The sequence below is a fragment of the Marmota flaviventris genome, chromosome 4, assembly GCF_047511675.1.
Source record: "Marmota flaviventris isolate mMarFla1 chromosome 4, mMarFla1.hap1, whole genome shotgun sequence".
Lineage (NCBI taxonomy): Eukaryota > Metazoa > Chordata > Mammalia > Rodentia > Sciuridae > Marmota > Marmota flaviventris.
Window position 1 is genome coordinate 140,793,925 of NC_092501.1, and position 24,834 is coordinate 140,818,758.

General features: G+C 44.4%; 1 protein-coding gene across 1 annotated transcript in view; it reads right to left on the reverse strand.

Annotated features, from left to right (window-relative positions):
* LOC114087309 (cilia- and flagella-associated protein 337-like) overlaps positions 1-24,834 on the reverse strand; it is a 124,823-nt gene that overhangs the window by 22,158 nt on the left and 77,831 nt on the right. Inside the window, exons 7-14 of the mRNA XM_071611759.1 lie at positions 18,895-19,046; positions 15,766-15,868; positions 10,310-10,416; positions 10,149-10,228; positions 9,334-9,388; positions 6,567-6,612; positions 5,221-5,280; positions 1,942-2,107 (exon numbers count right to left, since the gene is read on the reverse strand). Of these exons, the coding sequence (XP_071467860.1) occupies positions 1,942-2,107; positions 5,221-5,280; positions 6,567-6,612; positions 9,334-9,388; positions 10,149-10,228; positions 10,310-10,416; positions 15,766-15,868; positions 18,895-19,046 (769 nt within the window). The remainder of the gene's footprint in view (positions 1-1,941; positions 2,108-5,220; positions 5,281-6,566; positions 6,613-9,333; positions 9,389-10,148; positions 10,229-10,309; positions 10,417-15,765; positions 15,869-18,894; positions 19,047-24,834) is intronic.

Here is a 24,834-nt window from a genome sequence, read left to right on the forward strand (position 1 = left end):
GTTCTCAGCTTTGCCTTTCTCCCTTCCCTCCACTTTCCTGAGGATGGCTTCAGAAGAACCCTCCAGATGGTTTTCCATATCAGAAGGCAACCTCTTCACCAGGCCCTTGTGAGAAGGACCACTTTGTTTTGGTTTGACTTTCAAGACGAGCCAGGGCTGCTCTTTCCTGGGAAGGTATGGGACTCCATCTAATCTCATCTCATTTTTGTAATTTTCACAATATGAGTTATTGGTGGCAATGGCTGGCTTTGCATTTGGGGGCAAAAAAAAAAATGATGAAGAAGAAGATTTCTTGAAACCACCAAACAGTCACATAACTTTGAGCAAAAAATGCTGCTGCAAATGGGGATTTATCTCCCAACTGCTGGCTGAAAAGTCAACATCGCATTCTTGGCCAATGACTTTATTTTCATTTTAATGGCAATGGAAATAAACCTTTGGAAAGAAATAACACCACTCTCCCCATAAAGGTCTTGAAAACTTAGACATGCTGAGAAAGAGTTTCACAGGATAACTTTTTTTGGCCGGGGAATGTGTACTTGAAGATAAATCTACAGGTATGAATCTCTTTTTGATCTCTTGGTTTCCAGTGGCTTCAATTTCTGACCCTTGCCCTCCAGGTGACTCTCAAGCAGGACTGAGACTCCCTGAATGGCAGTACTACTGTTCTACCTGGTTGTCACACACATCTTTTTCTGAATGTAGGCCTTGAGGGTAGCACAGGCCTCAAATCTACCGACCCTTTATCTACCACAGCATTAGACCCATGAGAACAGCTCAGGGATTTTCTGATTGAAGGACTCATTAGGACTTTTGTTTTCTTTTCTGGCTACTGTTTTAACAAATGCCCAAAGCAAAGGGATCGTGATCTGGGCTTCATGGTTTTTAAGGATTTGGTTTTTTGGGCCTTAGGAAATGTAGAAACTTTCTTATTTCATGCAAAAATTTCCAACTCCCTATATCTCTTCTACTGGGGCTCCATGGTAGATGAGTGTCTTCAGGCTGCTTCTTTGGGAGGGTGGGCCTAGACTCTGGAGGTGGGATGGAGTAGTAGGAAGAAGGCTCACTTGGCTGTGGACTCCAGCCACTTTCCAGTCCTGCACATCCAGCAGTGAAACTGGAAGATATCTGAACCCTGCGATTGTTTCCCGTGTGTGTTTCTTAAATGGTTCAGGACTTGGAGGGACAGAGATGTGATTACCAGCCCCAAGCCCCAACACCTAGCATGGTGCCTAGTCCTTGGCAGGTGCTTATCAATATTTTTTGAATGAATAAATAAATGAATGGAAAAAACCATGATCACACTAGAGAGAGAGAGAGAGAGAGAGAGAGAGAGAGAGAGAGAGAGAGGAAATTTGAAGACAGGGAACCAGGACAGAACAATTAGGAAGAGTGGAGTGGGAGGGCGGGGAACTTTTGTATCACCCTATGCAAGCAGTAAGGACAGATCCAAGTAGGGGTGTTGTGGATCATGGGTCACCAGAAAGGACAGAAGATGGGGACAGCATAGAAGCCTGAAGACTTGCTGTTGGAAGAGGCATCCAGGGGTGAAGTCTTGGGCTGGGGGAGCAGGCTGGCCAGCCAGGTGGAAGGAGCACATGGTGAGTGGTCACAGAAAACAGAGGAAGAAAATTATGAGCTGTACCAACAACGCCTAAGGGACTTGGCATTTTCCAGGTTGACAGTGGATGAAGAAAGGACCCTGGAGGTTGGGGCTGGCTGGGAGATGGGCTTCGATGGACAGGTGCCCAGGAATGTGAGCTCAGCTAATCCAACCCTTGAGCTTCAGCTTTGGGAATCCTCATCATACCAGGCAAACTGGAAATGAGGCCAATCCCTTCTAAGTGGGAGGTGGTCCAGGATTGGGACTCTGTCAATCTGCCAGATCGAACAGGGCAGGAGCCCATGCAGTGTGGCGGCAGAGCCTGGCCCTTCACCTACCTTCCCTATGGTTTGGCCCATCTGAGGGGCTGGGAGTGTTCAGCTTGCAGTACACATGGCCCGAGACCACATTCCAAATGATAATCTCTCCATCGTAACTGGAGGTGGCCAGAAGAAAAGGTGGGCATTGAGCCACACAGAGGATGTCCTCCTTGTGCCCATTGTTCTGAGAAAGAGAGAGAGAGAGAGGGACAGGAGTAAGATATCAAGTGCCAAATCATCCACAGCTAACTTTCCTTCATCTGTCCTGAGATGGGACACGGGGTTCTTCTTTCTGGGGCTGCCCACACCCAGGGCTCAGCTGGAACCTCCATCTCTCTGGACAGGAATCTTTCTCAAGATCAGCCAGGGAGGTTCTGCCTCTCCTTAGGTGAGTTTTATCCTTTCCTTGGACCTTACCTTTCCCAGGACAGTGCTACTTCTGGGAGCTTTCGTCCCTCACCACACTGCTGGAAGGCAGATTATTGACAAGGTGCCCTCACTGGGGCTGTATTGTTGAAGGAAATGGGAAAACAGAACCCAAGCTCTGGCCTAGGTGGTTGGTTTACCATCAGCCAGAGGTCTACGTTTGTCATATGCAAGTTTGTCATGGCTTGCATATGAGGCGTCTCCAAAAGCTCACATGTGAGACAATGCAAGAAAGTTCAGAGAAGAAATGATGACTGAGAGACTTAACCCAGTCAGTGAATTAATCCCCCAGTGGGATTAACTGAGTGGTAAGTGGAGGAGGTGGGACATTGGGAGCATGGCTTTGGGGTATATATTTGTATCTGGCAAGTGGAGATCTCTCTTTGCTTCCTGATCATCAAGTGAGCTGCTTTCCTCCACCACACTCTTCCTCCATGACTTTCAGCTTCACCTTAAGCCCCGAAGAATGGAGTCTGCTGTCTGTGGATTGAGACCTCTGAAACCATGAGCCCCTAAATAAACTTTTCTTCCTCTACAGTTGTGCTGATCGGGTCCTTTAGTCACAGCAGTGAAAGAGCTGACTAGAACAACATTCTAGGGTTGGATTAACTGTGACTCAGTCTCTCTGGGGCTCCCATGTACCCCCCACTGTGGTTTACATATTCTGTTAGGAATTGAATCATCTGCTCACTTCAAAAGGAGGAGCCTTGGATATGCAACCTTAAGGAAGATAAGAACCCAAAATAGATGTTTGAAGGCCAGTGCTACAGAGTCTAGAGTCCCTGGCCACAAGCATTTCACCCCTTTCCTTATGGGGCAATTACTACATGAAGGGAATTGGCTCCTCTTGATCCTATGAAGATATTATTTTACCCTTGCCCTAATGTACTTGCTACAGAGTGTCCCTTGAGGACATGTCTGTGATCACCTAAAATTCCCTTTCTGCCCCTTATGAGAAGATGGCATTGCAAAATATTGGAAAAGAGAAGACCAGTGGTCATTGCCTTCCCATGATCCTCTGCTGACAGATACCTGCTCCCACCCCACTCCTCCCCGTTTGAAACCACTTAGGTCTGGGCTCCTCTTTCTATGGCCCCTTGCCTGCGGAATAAATTTTATATAGCTGTATGGACTGAACGTCTGTATTCCTCCCAAATTCATAAGTTGAAGCCTTAATCCCCAAAGTGATAGTGTTTGGAGACAGGGCCTTTGGGAGGTCATGAGGACGGGGTCCCCATGATGAGTTTAGTGTCAGGAAGAGACAGGCAGCTCACCCTCTCTGCCATGTGAGCACACAGAGAAGGCAGCTGTCTGCGAGGCAGGAGGAGACCTCTTAGGGATCCCAACCCTGCTGGCACCCTCATAGTGGACCTCAGCCTCCAGAACTGTGAGGAATAAATTTCTGTTGTTTCAGCCGCACAGTCTGGCGTTTCGTTGAGGCAGCCCAAGCAGGCCAAGAGAATACTTTGGCATAACTTTCAAGCTCTAATTTAGTTCTTCAGCCCCATTTTCCTCCTGTACCAGATGCACCCGCCCTGCAGACTCTCCACGGTCCTTCTAAGCAACACACTGCTGTGCTTCCAGGCTTTGCTCATGATTCCCTTTCTCCCTCATTGAGATAGCCTTTCTCTACCTTGCCTGCTGGAAAAATCCTAGTAATCTTTCATACCCCCATCTGATGTGAGAGTAAAGTCAGTGGTTCCCACATCTGTGTTCCCTCAACATTTATACACTGTTACGTCCTCAGTTACATTGCGCATTCTTATTTCCAAGGAGTTGCTTATCTCCTTGCCAGTCTGTGAGATGGTTGAGGCCAGAAATCATATTTTGATTCACATTTGTGTCTTCTGTGCCTGTCCACCAGGGGCAACCCTATGCTAGCATAGGGTGGGGGAATGAATCCGTACTTCACTACTCACAGGTGACTTTTGCTCTTGCAGTGGTTAGGCTTCCCTGGGGCATTTTGGGCAAGGCTCTTTATCGTAACTTAATTTTCACTAATCCCAAAGCTCCAGGAAGGCAGTAACTGTGCCCGGGTTTGCTCATTACTGCGTCTTCAGTGAACAGCACACACCTGGCCCACAGGAGGCACTTAACAGATGCTGGTTGAGTGAACACATATTTACAGGGCAGCTAGTACAGGCCAGGCACTGGGTTAGGTTCTGGGAAGACCATAGTGAGAAGACACATGAGGTCTCTCTCCTTGGAGTTTGTATTCTAGTGCCTTGTACTTTAGAATATTTACAGGGGACTTAAGGTAGTGGGGCACTGGCAGATATGTGGATGAGGTGGCCTTGCTTTCTTGACGCTTGTCTTATTGGCTTAGCATAATGACGATTTTGATGGAGGCCATTTGGTCCTGAGAAGATGTAGAAAATTGGAGGCATTTTGAATCCCAGTAAGATGCACAACAAGTCACAGGGGAGCAGGAATGGCACCTCCTAGGCTCTCTGGCTATCCAAGGACAGTAGAGTGGATTCAGAGAGTTTGGCCCACCAAGCACAGGCAGGAAGTGATTGGGTGCATCTTTGAGGAAAATGGTGCCCACCCCATCCTGAGCTGCTCTTCCTGCATTTCAGGACTCCCAGTTGGGCTCATGGAGAGCTGCACGGACTTTGCCCCTCTGGTCTCACACCCAAGCACAAACATGGGGCCTTCACCCTTCCTGGAGAGGAAGTGGCTGTCTGGACCTCAGTGTTCCTGGCTCTACCTGGATGCCAACCATGAGTCCTGCCATCACAGAAGCTTCTGGGTTGCTGTGACCAACCAAGGAAGTCCCAGGAGATGCAGCAAGAGAGCTCCCAGAATGAAGAAGACCCAAGTCACGTGCCACTGTGAGGACTGAGAGTCAGACAATGGATCAAGGCTTACCAGGTCATCCTGCCAGTGTGGCTGTGGCTTCCAGAAGTGATGAAAGTCACATGGTGCATCCTGTATCCAAAGCCGAAGAGGACACATTGTACAAGCAATAAAATGAGCTGCCAACGCACTCACAATTTCAGAGAGAAGGTGTTGGCACATTTCATAACCCTACCCCTCACCCCACCGGTGATGCAGATTTTTGAAATGTCAAAGCAAATTTCCCCAGTGCCAGTGGGAATAAAAAGCAATCCACTTCTGACGTCTGGGTGATTGCATTTCAGCAAATCATATGTCAACTGACAAGCTCGCCTCAGATGGGCTGCCTAGCTTCGCCTTCATAATAAAACCCAGAGCTGTTGCACACGCTAAAACCAAAGCCATCAGCCCAGGAACCTGTAATACCAAAGGACAAATTCAATGCCAAGACTTCACAGGTAGTCATCTCTCAAATCATTCTGAGTAGGCAAGGCTTAGACTGTGAAATATAGTGCACTTTCAAATGAATAAAGAATTCAGAGTGTTTAAAGACATTCAGAAATCTATGACTACCCAGCGTAGCAAGCAGGGCAAATATAATGCCACAGGTAGATCGGAAACTTCGCTGTAGTCAGCCCTTTCAACTCCCCCTGTCTGTAAGCCCCTCCCCCACCTCTCAGCCATTAAAAAAGAAAAAAAAAAAAAAGAATGGTCTCTCTGAGAGCAGCTTATGGATGGCATTTCATTTCCTCTTTCCATTTAGTGAAAAATGGGACATAAGGACAGGAAAGGAGGAAGAGGAAGAAAATAAAGCTGAGCAATTGACAGACTGGTTAACCTTCATTCAGGAGAGCAGGCATGCAGCTGAGACCCCGCAGACTGGGAGGAGGGACCACATGAGGTATGAGGACGCTGGATGAGGTGTGAGGGTCAAGGTGCAGAACTGCAGTGTTCAGGGCAGAGCCTACTTTGGATTCCCAGGACACCCTCTGTGCTCCCAAGATACCCTCTGCAGCCCCAACCGAGTTTTCTAGCTAAGCTTTTGCCCATGGAAGGAGCAACATGAGAAAAACGGGGAAACAAAGAAGGCAAAAATATTTTTAGATGCAAGAATACAGCAAAAGGAATAAAGAGAGAAAACCCTCTGTCCATGCCACCACTCAACTTGTGAAAGACAGCAAAGGCACTGCAAAATCTATATTTAAAAGAAAAAGGAGAGGGAGAGAAAGAGGGAGGGAGGAAGAGAGGGAGGGAGAGAGGGAGGGAGAGAAAGAGGGAGAGAGAGAGAGAGAGAGAGAGAGAGAGAGAGAGAGAGAGAGAGAGAGAGAGAGATCTGAAGGAAGACTTTGAAATATCATCATTTTGTATGTTTCACTTACAAAATAGACGTTTATTCTTCTGTCCCATCCAACAGCTATGATACACCTAGGATGATAACAGAATTTCACATTTCCATCTGTTATATGTTTGATGTGAAATGAATGTTGTGCTTTAATTTAATCCATGTGATAAATGAAGACAGCAAGAATATAAGGTCTTCTAGCTCAAACTAGGTCTGTTTGCCGGTGACATGATTCTATATTTAGAAGATCCAAAAAGACTCTATATTTAGAAGACTCCACCAGAAAACTTCTAGAACTCATAAATGAATTCAGCCAAGTAGCACGATATAAAATTAACACCCGTAAATCAATGATGAGTCAGCCGAAAGAGAAATTAGGAAAACTATCCCATTTACAATAGCCCCAAAGAAATTCGGAATCAATCTAAAATAGAGAGGTGAAGGACTTATATAATAAAAACTATGGAACACTAAAAAAAGGAATTGAGGAAGACCTGAGAAGATGGAAATACCTCCCATGTTCTTGGGTAGGCAGAATTAATATTGTCAAAATGTCCATCCTACCGAAAGCACGGTACAGATTCAACACAATTCCCACCAAAATTCCAGTGACATTCTTCACAGAAATAGAAACGGCAGTCATAAAATTCATTTGGGAAAATAAGAGACTCAGAATAGCCAAAGCAATCCTCAGCAAGAAAAGTGAAGCAGGAAGCATCACGATATCAGACCTTGAATCGTACTACAGAGCTACAGTAACAAGAACAGCATGGCATTGGCACCAGAAGAGGCCTGAAGACCAGTGGAACAGAATAGAGGACACAGAGACAAACACACATAAATACGTTTATCTCATACTAGAAAAAGGCTCAATGAACATTCACTGGAGAAAAGATAGCCTCTTCAACAAATGCTTCTGGGAAAACTGGAAATCCATACGTAAGAGAATGAAATTTAACCCTTGCACAAAAATCAACTCAAAGTGCATCAAAGACCTAGGCATTAGATCAGAAACTGTGCACCTGCTAGAAGAAAATGTAGGCCCAATTCTCCAACATGTCAGCTTAGAAACCGACTTCCTTAACAAAACTCCTAAAGCACAAGAAGCAAAATAAAAAATCAATAAATGGGATAGCATCAAACTAAAAAGCTTCTTCATAGCAAAGGAAACAATCAAGAATGTGAAGAGAGAGCCTACAGAATGGAGAAAATCTTTGCCACCTGCACCTCAGATAGGACATTAATCTCCAAGGTATACAAAGAACTCAAAAAACACAACAGCAAAAACCCCAAATAACACAATCAGTAAGTGGACAAAGGAACTGAACAAACACTTCACACAAGAAGAAACACAATCGGTTCACAAATATATGAAAAAATGTTCAACCTCTCTAGCAATTAGACAAATTCAAATTAAAACTACACTGAGATTTCATCTCACTCCTGTCGGAGTGGCAATTATCAAGAATACAAGTAACAGTGAATATTGATGAGGATGTGGGGAAAAGGGTTCACTCATACATTGTTGATGGGACTGCAACTTGGTGCAGCCATTCTGTAAAGAAATATGGAGATTCCTCATAAAACTAGGCATGGAACCACCATTTATTTGGCCCAGCTATCCCATTCTTCAGTATATATCCAAAGGATTTAAAGTCAGCATACTCCAGTGACACAGCCACATCAATGTTCATAGCAGCTCAGTTTACAATAGCTAAGCTATGAAGCCAATCTAGGTGCCCGTCAATACACGAATGTATAAAGAAAATGTGATATATACACAAATGGAGTATTACTCAGCTACTAAGAATAATGACTTTATAACATTTGCCAGTAAATGGATGGCTCTGGAGACTATCATGCTAAGTGAAGTAAGCCAATCCCCCAAAACCAAAGGTTGAATATTCTTGCTGATATGTGGATGCTAACCTACAATGAGTGGGATGGGGGAGAATATAAGTTTAGTAGATTAGACTAAGGGAAATGAAGGGAAGGGAGGGGAATAGGAAAGATAGAGGAATAAATCTGACATAACTTTCCTATATACATATATGAATATGCACACGGTGAATTCCACCATCACGTACAGCCACAAGAATGAGGTCCTAATTAGAACAAGACATATTCCATGCTCGTATAATTATATCAAAATGAATTCCACTGTCATGTGTAACTAAAAAGAACCAATAAAAAAGAATCATTAAAAGAAGAATATAAGCGCTTCTGTTTCTTTTGAGAACAAGAGGAATGTGATTTGATAAATTAGGGTCTGTCTTTGAATTGGTGCTTGAAAGATCAGGAAATAGAAACAGGACATCCCATCATTTCTGAGATCAACAAATGCTCCTTCATGCACAGCTGCCTTCCCGAGGATGATCTGATCCCCAGGGCACAGTGGATCCCTGGAGACAAGGGTATGAATGGAAACTGTCCGCAAACTGCTTCACCTTGTAGTGTTCAGGAGGGAATTTTTATTCTTTGATTTGTGGGGGTTGAATTTAATTGCTCCAGTCTCTGATTTATTCCTTCATAAAGCATTAGGTAGGGAGGTGTCGTGCTTTCTCCCTGTATTTCTAAACAGTTGTCAAAATGTGCAGAGAATTGCTCCAATGTTCCAGAAAAAGCCTTATTGCCTAAATTGGCACCAGACAGACAACCAGAGTCCTCAGAAATGTTTTGACATGTTTTCTTCTGGAAAATTCCCTGCACTGTTTTGATGTCTTCCCCTAGGACGAAATTTTAAGCCAGAAAATGATACTCCACTAAATAGAACACCTCTCCTACTACAGCTGAGTTTAACTCACTTATTTTGGTTCACCTCCATGTAGGTACAATCGCAGACTTCACTTTGTTTTTCATCTAGAAAGAAAATAATACTATTTTATAGTGAAGAGTTTTCTTATCAATTCTCGAATCAGCTGATTTATGTTGACCTACTCTTACTGATGCTGGGGGAGATTTTAGCATTGACTTTCTAGCTTCCAGATCACAGTTAAATGTCTTTGAAGTCGTTTAAGCACTGTTGGTTTATTGCTGCCCTCCTTGTCCTATGATTCTGATTCTGCCCATTGCTCAGCTATGGGAAGGGGCCAGCCTCTCCTGATAGGTCCCTAGGAGAACGTGGCACTTCCTAGTGGAGGAACGAACAAGTAAGTGAATGCACAGAAGTCACCGCAGGGCTAGAAAACACAGACTCGCGGCTTAGGTATCATGGCTTTGATCACTTTTTGTCTCTTTTACTTGGACTTCATTTATTCTCCAGTGATAGTTGAAGAATGTTTGCGTTTTATCGACATTGCAGGAAATTTCAAAGCCAGAAGCAGGGAAATTTTGCCAAGAACAGACAGAGTGAATGAATGGGTGGAGTGAGCAGCCTTGGGAAGGAGGAAATCCAACAAGATACTTGCCTATAATTTGTTAATCTAGATTTTGACTTATGGGGTTGCATCCCTATGAAGCATGAGTTCCGAGTCATGGAGTATTGTAATATGCCTGAGAAAAAGGGTGTGGGGTTGGTATACAAATTCTAGATCAATCTCATTTGATTTCTTTTACATTTACAACTAATCTTGCATCCATATTTTAGGGGGACCACTTGGAATACCCCAGCATCACTTACCGTGTTTCAGGGTGTGTAGACAGTGTCCATTATTGTAGCTCCATATTTTCAGACAGCCATCTCTGCCCCCGGTCACTAGCCTAGAAAACAGAGTGGTCCCTTAGAAGGACATGGTAGGGGTCACCTGCCCATTGGTCAACAACACTGGACAAGGCACTTACCTTCTTCTGCTGGAGTCAAAGGTCAGACAAGTAATCCCAGCATTGCCGTGAGCCCCCCAAAATTCAGACAACTGTCTTCCTGTTTCAAAGTCCCATACTTTCACTATCTGGATTTAAAAATGGGGGGAAAAATAACTGAGAGATAATGGCTATCAAAATGGAAGGGAATTTGCATTCAGAAGTTTAACATCGTAGATATAAAAGATACAAATTGACTCTGAAGGTATCTGTATTTCCAGCCCAAGTTGGCTCACCCCAGTGTATTCCTTTGCTGTGGCTGCCATGACAAAGCACCTCAGACTAGGCGGCTTCTACAATAGACATTTACTGTCTCAGTCTGGAGGCTGAGTGTTCAAGGTCCAGGTACCAGCAAGGTTGGTTTCTCTGGAGGCCTCTCTCCTTGGCTCAAAGAAGCACCTCCTTGCTGTGTCCTTATGCAGTCTTTCCTCTGTGCATACACATATCTGGTCTCTTTCTAGGTTCCAGTCTCCTCTTAAAAGGATACTAGTCAGACTGATACACCCTGTTGGCTTTCTTTTAACTTTGTCACTTCATTAAAGATCCTATCTCTGAAAGGGAACCTTTGCATACTGTTGGTGGGAATGAAAATCAGTATACCCATTATGACAAACAATATGTATGTTCCTTAAAAAATTAAAACCGGAACTGCCAAATGATCTAACAATGCCACTACTAGGTGACTAGGTGTATATATATATATTTTATATACACACATTTGTATATATGTATGTATATATGTATATGCATAAATCAATGGACATCAGTATGTTGAAGAGACCTCTGTACTCCCATTTTACTGCAGCACTATTCATGATTGCCAAGACAAGGAATCAGCTCAAGTGTTCATTTATTGATGGATAAATAAAGAAAATGTTGTACATCTATAAAATGGAATACTATTCAGCCATAAAAAGGAATGAAATTTAATCATTTGTGACAACATGGATGGAACTGGAGATCATTATACTAAGTGAAGTAAGACAGGCACTGAAACACAAGTACCATATGATTAGTATGTGGAATCTAAAAATATAGATCTAGGAGTTGAGAGTAGAATGGTGGGTACCAAGGTTGGAGAAAAGAGAGGGAATGGAGGGATGGGGTACTGAGTTACAGTAGAATGGGTGCTGAGTTACAGTTAGAAGCAAGAAGTTCTGGAGTGCTATTGCACAGTAGGGTGACTACAGATAAGAATAATCTGATGTATATTTCAAAAAGCTAGAAGAAAGGAGTTTGAGTGTTTTCACCAGAAAAAAAAAAAAGATACATGTTTAAAGAGATAGGTCTTTAAAATATCACATGTTGCCATATTACTATAAAAAGTTTTATGTTTTATGTCCCAGTTCAAAATAAAAAGGTAAATATGAAATAAAGGTCCTTCCTCCAAATACAGCCACATTCTGAGGGACTGGGATTAGAACTTGAACATGAACTTGAGGTTATGCAGTTCAGCCCATATCTCAGTGAGAAGTTTGGAAGATTTCAAAAGCAAGGTTACAACTCTAACCATCTAGGCTCAGAGAATATAGGCGTGCATTGAATTTTAAGGTGCAAAATTTATTCACCGTGAGGGCAAAGGTGAACAAGAAAGTGACATTTGGGGGGTGGCTACATCTTCTAAGCCCTGGGACTTACTGTGTTACTTGGTCCGATGAGTTTTAGGCTTTCAATTACTTTCCTTCAGTCCCATCCTCCTCAAGAGAGCCCCAGTGGCATCTTTTGTGACTGGTTGATGTGAACGCCCCCTCAGGAAGGCTTCTCCTGGGATAGCCTTCCTGGAGACACACCCAGAGTCCTCTGACTTGCAAAATCTCTACGAGACGATGTGATTGTGGGGACAGAAATCCCAAGGGGGTGCATCTTTTCTCAGGACTAGGGAATATTCCTTCTATCCTGCCACTTTGTAGAAGAGGAAGTGCCCTTCATTGAGAGAAAGTTCTAGGTCTCCAAGCCAGAAGCCAGAAGGTGTTGTTCTCCCATTGTCTCAGGATTTTAAATGCCTGAGAACAGATTTCCAGTGGCGCACGCTTGGCTTCTTTCCCCCTGCAAGGTTGAGGTCCCTAGAGGTGCCTGCCACTCAGGTACATTCATCTCTTCCCTATAACATTGCAATAGACCCTTGGCGCAGCTGGGATTCACTTTACAGCTGTCAACTATTTGCATATAAACCAGAGTTCCACAGCCTGCATTCCTCGGTAATATGGTTGGGGACCAGATTTGAACCAAGTACCTATCAGCTGGTGGTGAGGCCTGGCTTGGAAGAATGAACCAGAGAGCCCAGGACCCACACCCAAGGGGAACCCTCCTTCTTCATCCACCTCTTGGGCCCCCATTATGTGATTAAACAGACCTATCTTTGAGAGCAAATTGTCAAAGTCCCTCAAAGGAAGCTATCTGAAAGTGAAAAGACTGGGGTGAAAAATGGAAATATCCCTCCAAATGACTTCAGAGTTTTATTTATAGAATCAAGAAAAGTCTAAAGAAAAGTCATGTTTTCAGGTATGCCTACTTGCTCTTTCTTTGTAAGAAGAATTTCATACATAGCAGGTCCTTTGAGAATCTCATCAACCCAAGTTATTCTTCCTTTTGGAAACACCATCAAATCACACATAGTAAAATGCAACCATATCCCAAGTTATATAAAATTTTAATCTTTTATTTAAAAACTTAATTAAAATTAAATGAAAAATTTTTTGGTACTAGAACTGAACCCAGGGGTGCTTAAACACTGAGCCACATCCACATCCCTTTATATATATATTTGAGACAGGGTCTCAGTGAGTTGCTTAGGGTTTTGCTAAGTTGCTGAGGCTGGCTTTGATCCTCCTGCCTCAGCCTCTTGGGCTGCTAGGATTACAGATGAGCACCACCATGCATGGCTAAATAAAATTTTCATATTAAATTTTAAAATAGTTATAGTTTCAAGGTCTGTTGATGACAATTTATCTGTAACTCTTATAAACTAAGCTTCCATATCATATATATAACTATATATACATAAGTTAAGTCGTAGTTAGAATGTAATATGACATAGCATTGAATTAAACATTTATGAATTTTCGTTGTGCTGTTTTCAAACATTTTCAGAGACACCAAAATTTGGTGGTCTTTAGTGCTTCTGCTTATATGAACGAGTGGACAAAATGTGGTATCACCATGTTCATAAATCCTGGCTCTGTGAAGATCTTGGGTTATATTCCCTACTCCATAAATGTCAAGTGTGTAACGTCGTTTAGATGCTATGGATTGTGACAGTGGCATAATGACATTACAAGGATTTCACTCAGCAACATATCCGCAAGGTGCGCACATACTGAGATCAGTAATTTAATTCACTCAGCGTTGGAGAGTTTATTACCAGCATGTGTCTACTACAATAGCTGTAAGCATATTTATATCTCAATTCAACATCTACTTACCACCTACTGCCAGGGGGAGGGATGCTTATTAAAAGCAAAGTTATTGAAAGAGGCAGCCTGCGTTCCCATAGAATTAGAAGCCTAAGCTGTAGGGTGAGGCGGGGGAGAGTGAGAACTTTTCTCAGAGGAGCTGGTATTTGCCTTGAAGAAGAAGGGGGAGACACAGGGGCTCTGATCCCTGATCTCATGCTCCCTCACTGTCTTGCCGAAGAGGAGGCTCTCTTCTCTGAAACAATCCTGCACCATCGTGGGGGGTACTGAACATGGGTGGTCAGGAAGGGGGTGAAGGCTGCGGTGTGTGTAGGAAAAGCAGGAAAATTCTGGGGTAGACATAGAAAAGCTTGGACATGATGAGCAGGCTACTGAGGAGGTAAAATGGGGTGCTTCAGGGAGTCTCAGGAAGTTCTGAAAAATATGCAAGATGAATACTCCCTGGTGGGTGTGCACCCCAAATACGCAGGAACTCCTCTTCTTTCAGATGTATTGAGACTGAGTCATTGTAAACACTTTCTGACCCACAGATCAGGTAATTTAGTTTTTTGATACTTAAAATCATAGTGATCTCTCATCACCAGGCAAAAACCTGGGTGAGGTCCACAGAGTCTCTCTGGGGAGGAAATTGCAGAGTGTGGAGTGGACTGGCGGGGTGGCGTGGGCATGCACCTGAGGCCGTAATCCCTGAAGACTGGTGGGCCTGGCTCTGGAAGGAAGCAGGAAAGAAGGCGAGGCCACATGCCTTGGCCACTCACCTGTACAGCTACCCAGGTCATTGATTCAAAAAGCAACTGAACTAATACAGTCATGCGCTTCATAACGACGTTTCCATCAACCCCCTGCCCCACTGCGTGCCCAGTAGAGGTCCCATAAGATTGTAATGGAGCCGAAAAATTCCTATCTCCCACAGTGACATCATAGCTGTTGTAATGTCCTAGGGTAACACGTGACACATGTTTGTGGTGACACAGGTATAATAGCCCCCTGTGCCACCAGACATATAAAAGCATAGAAAATGCAATTATGTGCAGAATGTGATGCTTCTGATGATGATAAATGACTATGTTACTGGCTTCTGTATTTCTGTGCCACATTTGGTTGTTATTTTGGTGTATACTTTTATGAGAAAACTTTTGTTGTACAACAGCGTGCCAGGTGACACTGCGGCTGCCTCATTATCTCATGTTCACCACCTCTCTCAACAGCATAATTTTCTCCTGTGATTGATTTAATCTTATGATGTTTGTTCATTGTGACCAAATAGGGGACACATCTTTGCGGAAAAAAAATAGGCGATCACACACACATACACATGTATAAATGTAAACCACACAAGGCCTGGGCATATAGGAGCTCTATCATCTAGGTTTGGGCAACTATATGTTTGCACTGTGATAAGATAGCCATCCCCCCTTTTCTAAGAACACATCCCGTCATTCAATGACACATGGATATATTTGGAGATTCAGAACACTAAAACATCATGCATGGAATTGGAGTGTGCCTGTACCCTCCCATTAGCACAAGGACATAAGAAGATGAATCACAGGATGTGTGTCTTTTCCTTATTCGATGAGTACTGATTGTCCCCATCTCCAGTGGGCTCATACTGTGCCACTCATCAAGGATATAGATGGTATGGTCCTTAGGGACCCTTTAGGAGGAGGGGAAGTGGACATAGAAGTCTGTCCCTACCAACACGGATTGGGGGATAGTACGGGGTTGGGTAGTCGTTGTCTTACACTATGGAAGAGAATCTCAATGAAACCATATTACCAGAATGGTCCTTCTGAATAGCTCATGCTACAAGCCACTGGTGAAACTGCAGGCTCCTCCATCTGACTCTCCTAGGAGAATGTCTTGAGGGTACCAGATCATTCACAGAATAGAGTTAGCCTCTCCTTGTTTATTACAGAGATGGAAAATCCCCAGAACATACTGTTCAGTTCTAAGGGGAAGACACAGAGGCCGGGCCCACACCCACAAATACATTATTTCTAGAAGAGCAGGAGTGGTACTTACAGATGCTTCTGAGCAGCTGACCACATGCCTGAAGGCCGAGTTGTACCCGCAACACACAACAGGTTCTTGGTGGGAAAGTGCCAGGTGGGGCTCTGGGGCAGATCTTGCTCATGTAAAAGAGAGACAGTGAAAACCTAAGGCCACTTCATGACACAGGTGCCCAGGAGGGCACATTAAGGAATAGCTACAAAGTCACTTTGAGGTCAAAATCACTTAACTGCTTAGAATCCCAATCTTATCTGTAAAATAGGGATAATGGTACCTACTTTAAAGGGTTGTTTTGAGGATTCAATGAGAAAACATAATGTCATTAGCACAAAATGGCACATATAAAATTGGGAGCAGTAAGCCACAGTAGCTGCTAAACAGGAAAACTGAGGCATGTCTCCTGTTGAAGGCAGGAGAAATGTGATTTTGTGGCACTACAGAATGGGTCTTTTTCACTAATAACTCAGACCTTTCCCCAAAAAAACACATAGGGGTTATCCCACTTGTAAACCCTTGTGCCCAGAAAACAGCACTTCTTACTCACAAGGGGGAAGAGGCCAGGCAGATCCTGGGAAGCCCTGTGGCACAACTCCAAGGGTACCAGGTACAAAGGGCACATCTGAACACTCAGAGCCTTGTCCTGGGAGCCACCTTGAGGAGGTCAGAACAAAGAACAGAGAGCCCCCAGGCTTAAGTACCCTGGCCCCTTTGGGCGAATTTCTTCTTTTGCAAAATGGAATCCCTCATGGAAATTTTGTGAGAAATAAATGGGGTAAGAGGATAGAAGAGTCTGGAGGGGCTTGGCACACAGAGAGCACTTATACAGAATGTCTGCGCTGCATGCCATTGTTCTGCCATCTCTCTTTATTGTCCCTCTGCTGTGTAGCCCCAAGGCACTGCTGCTGAGCCTTCCATGGATCTGAAGCCCTAGACATCATGCCCCAAAACCTCTTCAAGGAAAACTAGGATTTGGCACAAGGATGTTGAGAACCTCTCCATGAAGGGTCCCTGGGCTTGGGAAGTGAAGGTGGAAGAGGGAGGTCCATAGGGAGCCCAGGGCAAACAGAAAGTTCTGGGCCTGGCAGATAACCTCATTTCCCTTTCCAGCCTTGGGAAGAGAGAGCTACGCTCCCCACTTCACTGATGAGAGCTAAGTAACTCAATCCAGGTCACACAGCTCCTGAGTGACAGCAGGGAACGGGGCTAGGGGGTAGTGGGGGTGGACATTGTCTGGCTCCTAAGTGCTGGCGCTGAAGATGGAGGCTGTGTTTGCCGTGAATTGGAATTTCAGTGACTCGCTCCAAAAGAAATCAATCAAGCCGGCTGTTTGTTCTACACAGTGCTATCATGTAGAACAAACAGCAGTTTGATTGACTGAAGCTTACGTTTGGGGCTGGTTGTTTTGGCATCTTGAGTGAAGAGCCTGAGATTGCTTCCGCGCCCAGTGGTAACAATCACTTGGCAGTTGCCCTGCCTGGGCGCTCCTGGTCCATGCAAGCCTGCTTCACCACCTCAGTGAGCAGATTTGGAAGGCCACAGACCAGAGACACACATTTTGGCCTTCTGCATGGTGTTCTGATATTGTGCAAAGGGATCACTTTTCCATAATGTGAATTCTGAACATGTGATTCTATCGCTGAGTCTAGGGAATGTCTTTGAGACTCTATGTTCACAACTCAAAGAAAAAAAATATTTGTGAGGCCACACATCATGATTTGGGGCTCAGGAAATTCAGTTACCCTGATGAGAGAGATGGGATTTGAAATATGCGAACTACAATATTTACTCGAAAAGCTTTCCTGCATCCTCATCTTGCATTACACATACGACTGACTTTGGACTCAGGATTGCTGAACACTGAGGGAGAAAGTGCCCATGAGGAATGTTTTGTTGGTGCGGCCAGAGAGGAATAACGGGGGAGTAAGAGTGGGCCACACTAGCTCCAGGAGCTGGCTGTCATGATGTCTGCACTTTTGGGATGCAGAGGGCCTGTCAGCTCTCAAAGCACAGTGCAGGTGCTGCACCCTGCTGTCCCTGCCTGCTGCAGGGTAGAGTTCCTCCCCTGCAGAGCCCGAGAGGAGGGAAGCCACTTATCCGGGGCCTGCAAGGCCTTTTAGGGCCCTCTAAGGCAGCCTTCTATGCAGGCCCTGGGGAAGGGAGCCAGGAAGTAGGACTCCGATTGTCTGATTGCTGTTGTTGTTGTTTAAACATAAGCCCCCTCTCCCCGTTGATGTCTCAGAGATCTTCATTGTGTCAGTGGGCATGGCAGGTGCAGGGAAAAGACCAGGTACCCAAAGACTGGAAGTCTAGTCCCTGCTCTGTTCCTGGCTCCCCTGTGCCGTGGGGGAAAAGCCTTCCCATTTCTAGTTTCCTGCTTGCTCATCTTCAGGGTTGGAGTTAGAGGCAGAACTCCAAACTCACCAGTGAACGTCTCAGCCCAGGAAGGGCAGAAAAAGACACCTGGAGCTGACTCAGTTTCAATGCTAAGTGGACTTCATGAGTGTGGAAGGGCAGGCAGGTAGGCACCTGTCTTCCTTGCCAAGGCAATGTGTCCTGGCAAAGCTGTGCCAAAGAAACCAAGTGCACTTGTTTGCAAAAGAATCAAAAAGACTTGCGTCCTGAGCATTAACACTCCTGGACACCAAGGCCTTGGCCAGGGGAAGCCCACTCAGGGGCTTCTCCATACAGATCCGTCTCATGTGGGCATGTGCTGCCCTGCATGGCTGTCCCACTTTGCGGGCCTGGGATATGGGGCACAGCTAAGGCCACAGTCCACAGTATTGGTGAGCTGACCAGCGCCCCCAGGACTCTCTCTGCTTGGCTGACGCTGCCTTTGGTCTGGATGAGCAGCCCCTATATAATTTCAATTTTTGAACAATTTAATACAAAGGTGGGTGGGACAGGCCTAAGAGGTAGATCACAGACTTCTGGATAATATGAGAAGGTGGTGCTGGAGTAATTAAAGGGAAATATTCAAGAGGGCTCACCAAATACTCACTGTGAGCTACAGACCCAGGTCTGGCCTGCAGTGGGGAGGCCCCGTGGAGACCCAACAGAGTGCTAAGAGGGGGCTGACAACAGCTGGCTCTGCAGAACCCTCTGGAGAGCTGAGTGCCTGCTGCTGAGAGAACAGCTTCATACCTCATTCTGAGGTGTAAGAGTGCCACGGTGTCGGCGGCCACGCACAGAGCTCGGGGACCCGGGAGATAGAGGCAGGCTGCCAGCTCCCCCTGAATGCCGCTGGCTTTGGAGGAGGCTGTAAACAAGCAGCTGTGGGTCTCCAGATCCCAGATCTGAGGAGGAAAGGGGACAAGCAATAGAGCTTGAGTCGCCTTTTATGCTGTGTGCCCAGCTGCTGTCTGCTGGGGTGTCTGGTTTGGTCCCACCAACTCAAAACACCGCCCCAGACCCTCCCACCAAAGGAGAATTTTTTTTGTTGCTTCTCAAGGAGGCAGAGTGAGGCCCGTGTTCCTGATCCATGCTGAAGTGACCCGAGGAGGGGGACTGTGATTTATTCCCCCTACAAGGGATGACCAGTCACATCTCTTCCCATGGACCCAACTGTCAGAGTGGAGCTGAAATCATGAGTCCAATTTGTGTTACACAACTATCTTCATCCCCATTTCTTAATACAGATCCTCAAAACCAGTCACTGGACAGATATTTGGAAGACACAGGGAACAAACTTCAGGGTTGAGGACACGGGGTTTCAGAGCCTACCAAATGGCCATGGGGCCTTGGGCAAGTTCCTATCATTTTTTTCCCTCCGTTTCTTCATCTGCAAAATGGGAAAAATAATGATAGTACTTCCCTTATACAGCTGTTGCAAGAAATTAAAAAAAAATTTAAAAACACAATGTTTACCGTCAAGGTTTAAACAAAGTAATGGTGTAACATGATTAGAATGATAACGTTATCGTCTGTCATTTATTAAGGTGGGTGTGTAAATCATGCCGTGGCTCTTGTATTATCTTAGTGTACTGTGACCTGGCAAGGTCTGTGAGAGCCGTGGGGGCTGGGGAGGAGCAGAGGGGCCAGGCATAAAACTGGGAAGATCATAATTGTCATTAAGGCAATGGTGATTCGTCAGCTAACACACATCTGATGTTATGTCGGCTGCTTTACGTGCATTTTCTTATTTACTCTGTTATAGGCTGAATTGTGTCCCTCCCAAATTTATATTTGACTAGAGTCTTATTGGGAAATGGGGTCATTGCAAATAAAATCAGTTGAGATGAGGTCCTGCTGGGCCCCTAAAACCAATATGACTGGTGTCTTTGTAAGAAGAGGGAAGTGTAGAGATGGAGAAAGTCGAGTAAAGATGAAGGCAGAGATTGGGGAGATGCATCTCTAAGCCAAAGAACGCCAGAGATCACCAGCAAGCTGCCAGAAGCCGGACAAGAGTCCTGGAACTCTCCACAGCCCCCAGGAGGAACCAACCCTATCGACACCTTGATCTCAGACTTCCAGCCTCCTTCATTGTGAGACCAGACATTTCTCGTGTTTAAGCTACCCAATCTGGGGTACCTTGTTAGTCAACCCATGTTAGGTTTCTAACAGACACCTGAGAAAATCAACTTATAAAGAGAAAATGTGTATCCTGGCTCACAGTTTGGAAGGTTCTCGTCCATCATAGCTTGGCCTTGCTGTTTTTAGAACTGTGCGAGGCAGCACATCATCACAGGAGTGTGTGGTGGAACAAAAGGGAGGAAGGAGGAGGGCGGGTCCCACAATCCCCTCCACGGGCACACCCCTCCCATGATGAAAGACCTCCCACGAGGCACCCCTCTTAAAGGTTCCACCTCCTCCTATGGCATTCTGGGAACAAGAATTTAATACATGAACTATTGCTGGACACTTAGGGTCCAAACTACAGCACAGCTCTAGTAAATCCATGCTCTCATAAACCAACTCTGGGAGGCAAAGATTATCTGTTGGGTCCTAGTGAAGTTAAAGAACTCTCCCGAATTTAAAGAGTTAATAAATAGCTAAACCAGAAATCACCCGCAGGCCCACCAGCCTTCAGAGCAGCACAGAGAAACCCAAGGTTGAGAGAGGGTGGGATGTGGTTGGACGGGGCTTCTTCTCTCCATGGAGTTCCAGGAAGCCGGTTAGCTATGATGCAGTTTAAGCCTTTACCTCCTCAACTAGTCTACACTGCTGTATTTACAGTCTGTGCTTTCTTCCCACTGGTTCTCCCAGCAGTTAGCAAACGGATTACCTAAGTTCCAGCCTGTCTTTTCATCTGTACTTCTAGGCATGGCATAAAAGGGGGGTGCTGTGCCCCCTAGGGGGTCAGCATGGGAGCCACAATGGTGACCCAAATCAAACAATCCCACAGAAAAGGTATCCCCGAGGGCCAGCTCGTTCAAGGGGCATCCTCTCTCCTTTCTGTAATATTGGTTGGTTGGTTGAAGATGCTCATTTTCCTTGATGGAAAGGTAAGACGTGCAGCTGTTATCAGTCACTTAACGTCTCCATGGGAACCCACTTATCCGTTGATTTCTTCTCACCTCATGACATCAGTAGCTGGGGTTTGAATGTTTCTCCCAAAATGTGTGTTCCAAACTTAATCCCTAAATTAGTATGTTAATGGTACTTGGAGGTACGACTTGGGAGGTAATTAGGATTAGGCATGATCATGGGGTTCTTATAAAGCATTAGTGACTTCCTAATGAGAGAGAGAGAGACCCACGTTAGCATGCTTGCTCTGTCTTACCATATGATACTCTCCACCATGTTGTGCAGCAAGAAGGCCTTTATCAGATGCAAGTGCCATGCTCTTGGGCTTCCTAACCTGACAAGCATGAGCTAGGAAAACCTCTATGCTTTACAAATTATCTAATATCAAGTATTTTATTATAGCAACAGAAAATACACTAACACATAAATTTACGGAAGAAGAGATTTTGATGAGGGGCAGGAGCACATAGATAATTCTGGTGCTCAGGAACAGTTATCTCAGGTGGGAGGATGCACAAGGTTGCCTGCTAAAGTCCAAGAAGGGAAAAGTAGAGATAAACTCTTCAAACTGAAGTTGAGGTTGACTCACCAAATTGGCATCAAATCCCCAGAGGAAAATAGCTACCACAAGTTGGCTATCACTGACTTGCCTGGTGTCTGTCCAGCATCTTCCTGTCCAGAGATTGGCCTCTCTGACTGCAGGCAAGAGACATGGCACTCACCTCTGGCCAATTTGTGTCATTCTGTCTGATTTTCCAGGATGGGCCTGGTAGTAAAACTGGAGTCTGAATGTAAATTTTAGATTATGGGCATCTCTGTTCCTTACCATTTGGAGGGAGAAAAGATTTCTGCGGTGGGAGCCAATGAGGTCAAGGTGTACCAAGAGCAGAAGAGAGAAGCACAGGCAGAGAGTATCATCTCTGCACCCTGATGCCCAAGAGGCTGTCTGTCCAATAATCTGAGTTCAACAACCATCCAATTCTCCCTTGAAAGCTTAACCTATTTGCATTAGATGTGTCTCTCAGGCTCAAAAGAGTCTTACCTGGTAAAGCTACTCTTTGGCGAGTACGATTTCTGCATTGCCTTTCGTGAGCATGACTACCCTATGAGGTGGATCTTTCTCCCATTTTGGAGAAGAATAAGCCAATGTTCAAAATTCAGTTGCTGAGTTCAAAAGGATCCAATAATTCACCCACAGTAGCATGGTTTGTGCTAGGTTTGTACTTTAAACTCAAAAGTTGCATGTCTCCAAAGCTTTCTACCCTCCATCCCCTAAATCCATAGTTCTTTATCCACAGGTGGAGTTATTGGTGGAAGATGATTTCCAAATTAAGGCATTTCCCAGTCTCCCATTCATCCAAGGGTGGTCATGGACTGGGAGAGGTGATGTGTGTCATTTCTGGCTGGGATCTAGAAGAAGAAGGTGTGCCTTCTCTGTTCTTACACCCCTGGCATGGGGATGAAGAGTCCCGAGAACCTAAGTCAGGGTGGGGCCACCAGCTGGAGGGAGCTTGTCCCTTGAGTGGGAGAAAAAGCACCCACTCACCAGGACCACTGACCACAGATTGCTGCGGAAACAAACTTCTGTTGTTTTAACCTGTAGAAAATAAGGCACTGGTTTATTCCATCCTGCTTATGCTAAGTAGTACACCATGCTAACTTCTTTTTGAGAAATAACTTTCCATCCTAATTCCAGTTGACTCAAAACAGCCCTCTTTGTGATTTTCAATGTTAGAACTACAGAAAACAACAAGTGAAAAAGAAAATCTGAATCTGTCACTTTACTCTCGTTTAGAGAGTGCCAGAAATCAGGAGACTCCTCAAATGTCTTGTGTGTCCCCATGATTTAAAGGAGTAAAATATTTGGGTTGAAAAATCAATTCAAAGAATGAGGACTATCTGATCAGGCATGCTAGAAATCTAGCTGTTTGGCTCTTACTTGATTAGTTTTTATTTGATAGGAATAATATATTCTGAAATAACTTACACACCATATTTCCAAGATAGGATTTCAATATATTTTAAATACACATTGGGAAGTGATTCAATATGCCTGAATCATCACAGGCAAGATGCTAATCTTGTAATCATGAGTTTAGATTGGAAGAAAATGGAGAAGCACTAGGAAAAGAAAATAGGATAGAAGCCGTGTCCCCACATACAGAATTATGATTATCTGAGGGCCGTAAGTTTGGGGGAAAAAATTTAAAAATCTCATTAAAAATATGAAGCCTCCCCACTTTGTGACTCTGGATGATGCCTTTGGATTAATTTGATTTTTCAAAATAAATCAAAAGCCAAAGTTCATAAATCTTACCATTTTAATCAAGTTTGCTCAGAAGACTGAATTGAGTTTGGGCCCTGAATGTCGCTGACTATGATCTTGACAGCTGGTTTTATTTAGAATATCTCATCATCATCATGAGATGGATTCCAAGCTCCCTATACAGGAGCCATATTGGACCCCCCCCCCAGTGGAAAATCCTAGCACATCACAGGGCCCCGGCACTTGGTCTTTAGAGAGTTTTTTCCTCCTCTGTTGACTCTCATTCCCTTTGTGATCTCAGTTCCGATTCATGGCTTCAAATTCCATCTAAATGCTAATGACTCCCAAATTTATATCTCTGGCCCTGACATCTCCCCTAGACTCAGGACGACTCTATCCAACACATCCACAATTGAGCTCCCGGTCTCCTGTCTCTCTCGCCCACCATAATCCCTGTCTCAATTTTTGGCTCAGACCCCAAGCCTTGGTGTTGATCTTGACTCTTGCCCTACTCTTTAAAAAACAGCCTTATTGAGATAGAATTGACATATAACAACACGTTGTTAAGGTGTGCTGTTCAGTGGTCTTCAGTGTATTCACAGAGTTGTGTGAGCATCACCACTATCTAATTTTTAAGCATTTTTGCCACCCTCCTCTAAAACCTTACCCATTACCAATCACCCTTATTCATACCTCATTCCAGCCTCTGCCAACTACTGAACTTCTTTCTGTCACTATGTCTTGACCTCTTCTAGACATTTCATATAAATGGAATAATATAATAGAAGGCTTGCTTTGGCTTAACACAACATCTTCAAGGTCCACCCACGTTGTAACACATATCAGTATTTTTTTGTTGTTGTTGTTAAACTTGGCCAATGTATAGATGTTCCACATTTTGTTTACTCATTCACTAGGTGATGGACATGCATTTTATTTCTTCTTCTTGGCTATTATAAACAATGCTGCTATGAGGATTCAAATATAAATATTGGTGTGAACATGTTTTCAATTCTCAGGGGTATAACCCTGGGACTAGAATTGCTGGTTACATGGTCACTCAATAATTAACATGTGGGAACTGCCAAAATGTTTTTCAAAATAATTCAAAATTTCTACTAGCAACGTGTAAGGTTTGAAATTTCTTCTCATTCTTGTCCACATTTGTTATTGTCTATATTTTGATTTTAGCCATCCTCATGGCTAATGAATCCTATGGCTAATGAGGTTGAGCATCTCGTCATCTACTTATGGCTACTTTTGAAGAAATGTTCATTCAAATCCTTTGCCCATTTTTAATTGGGTTATTTTTTATATGGCTGAGCATTAAGAGTTCTTTATATCCTAGATGC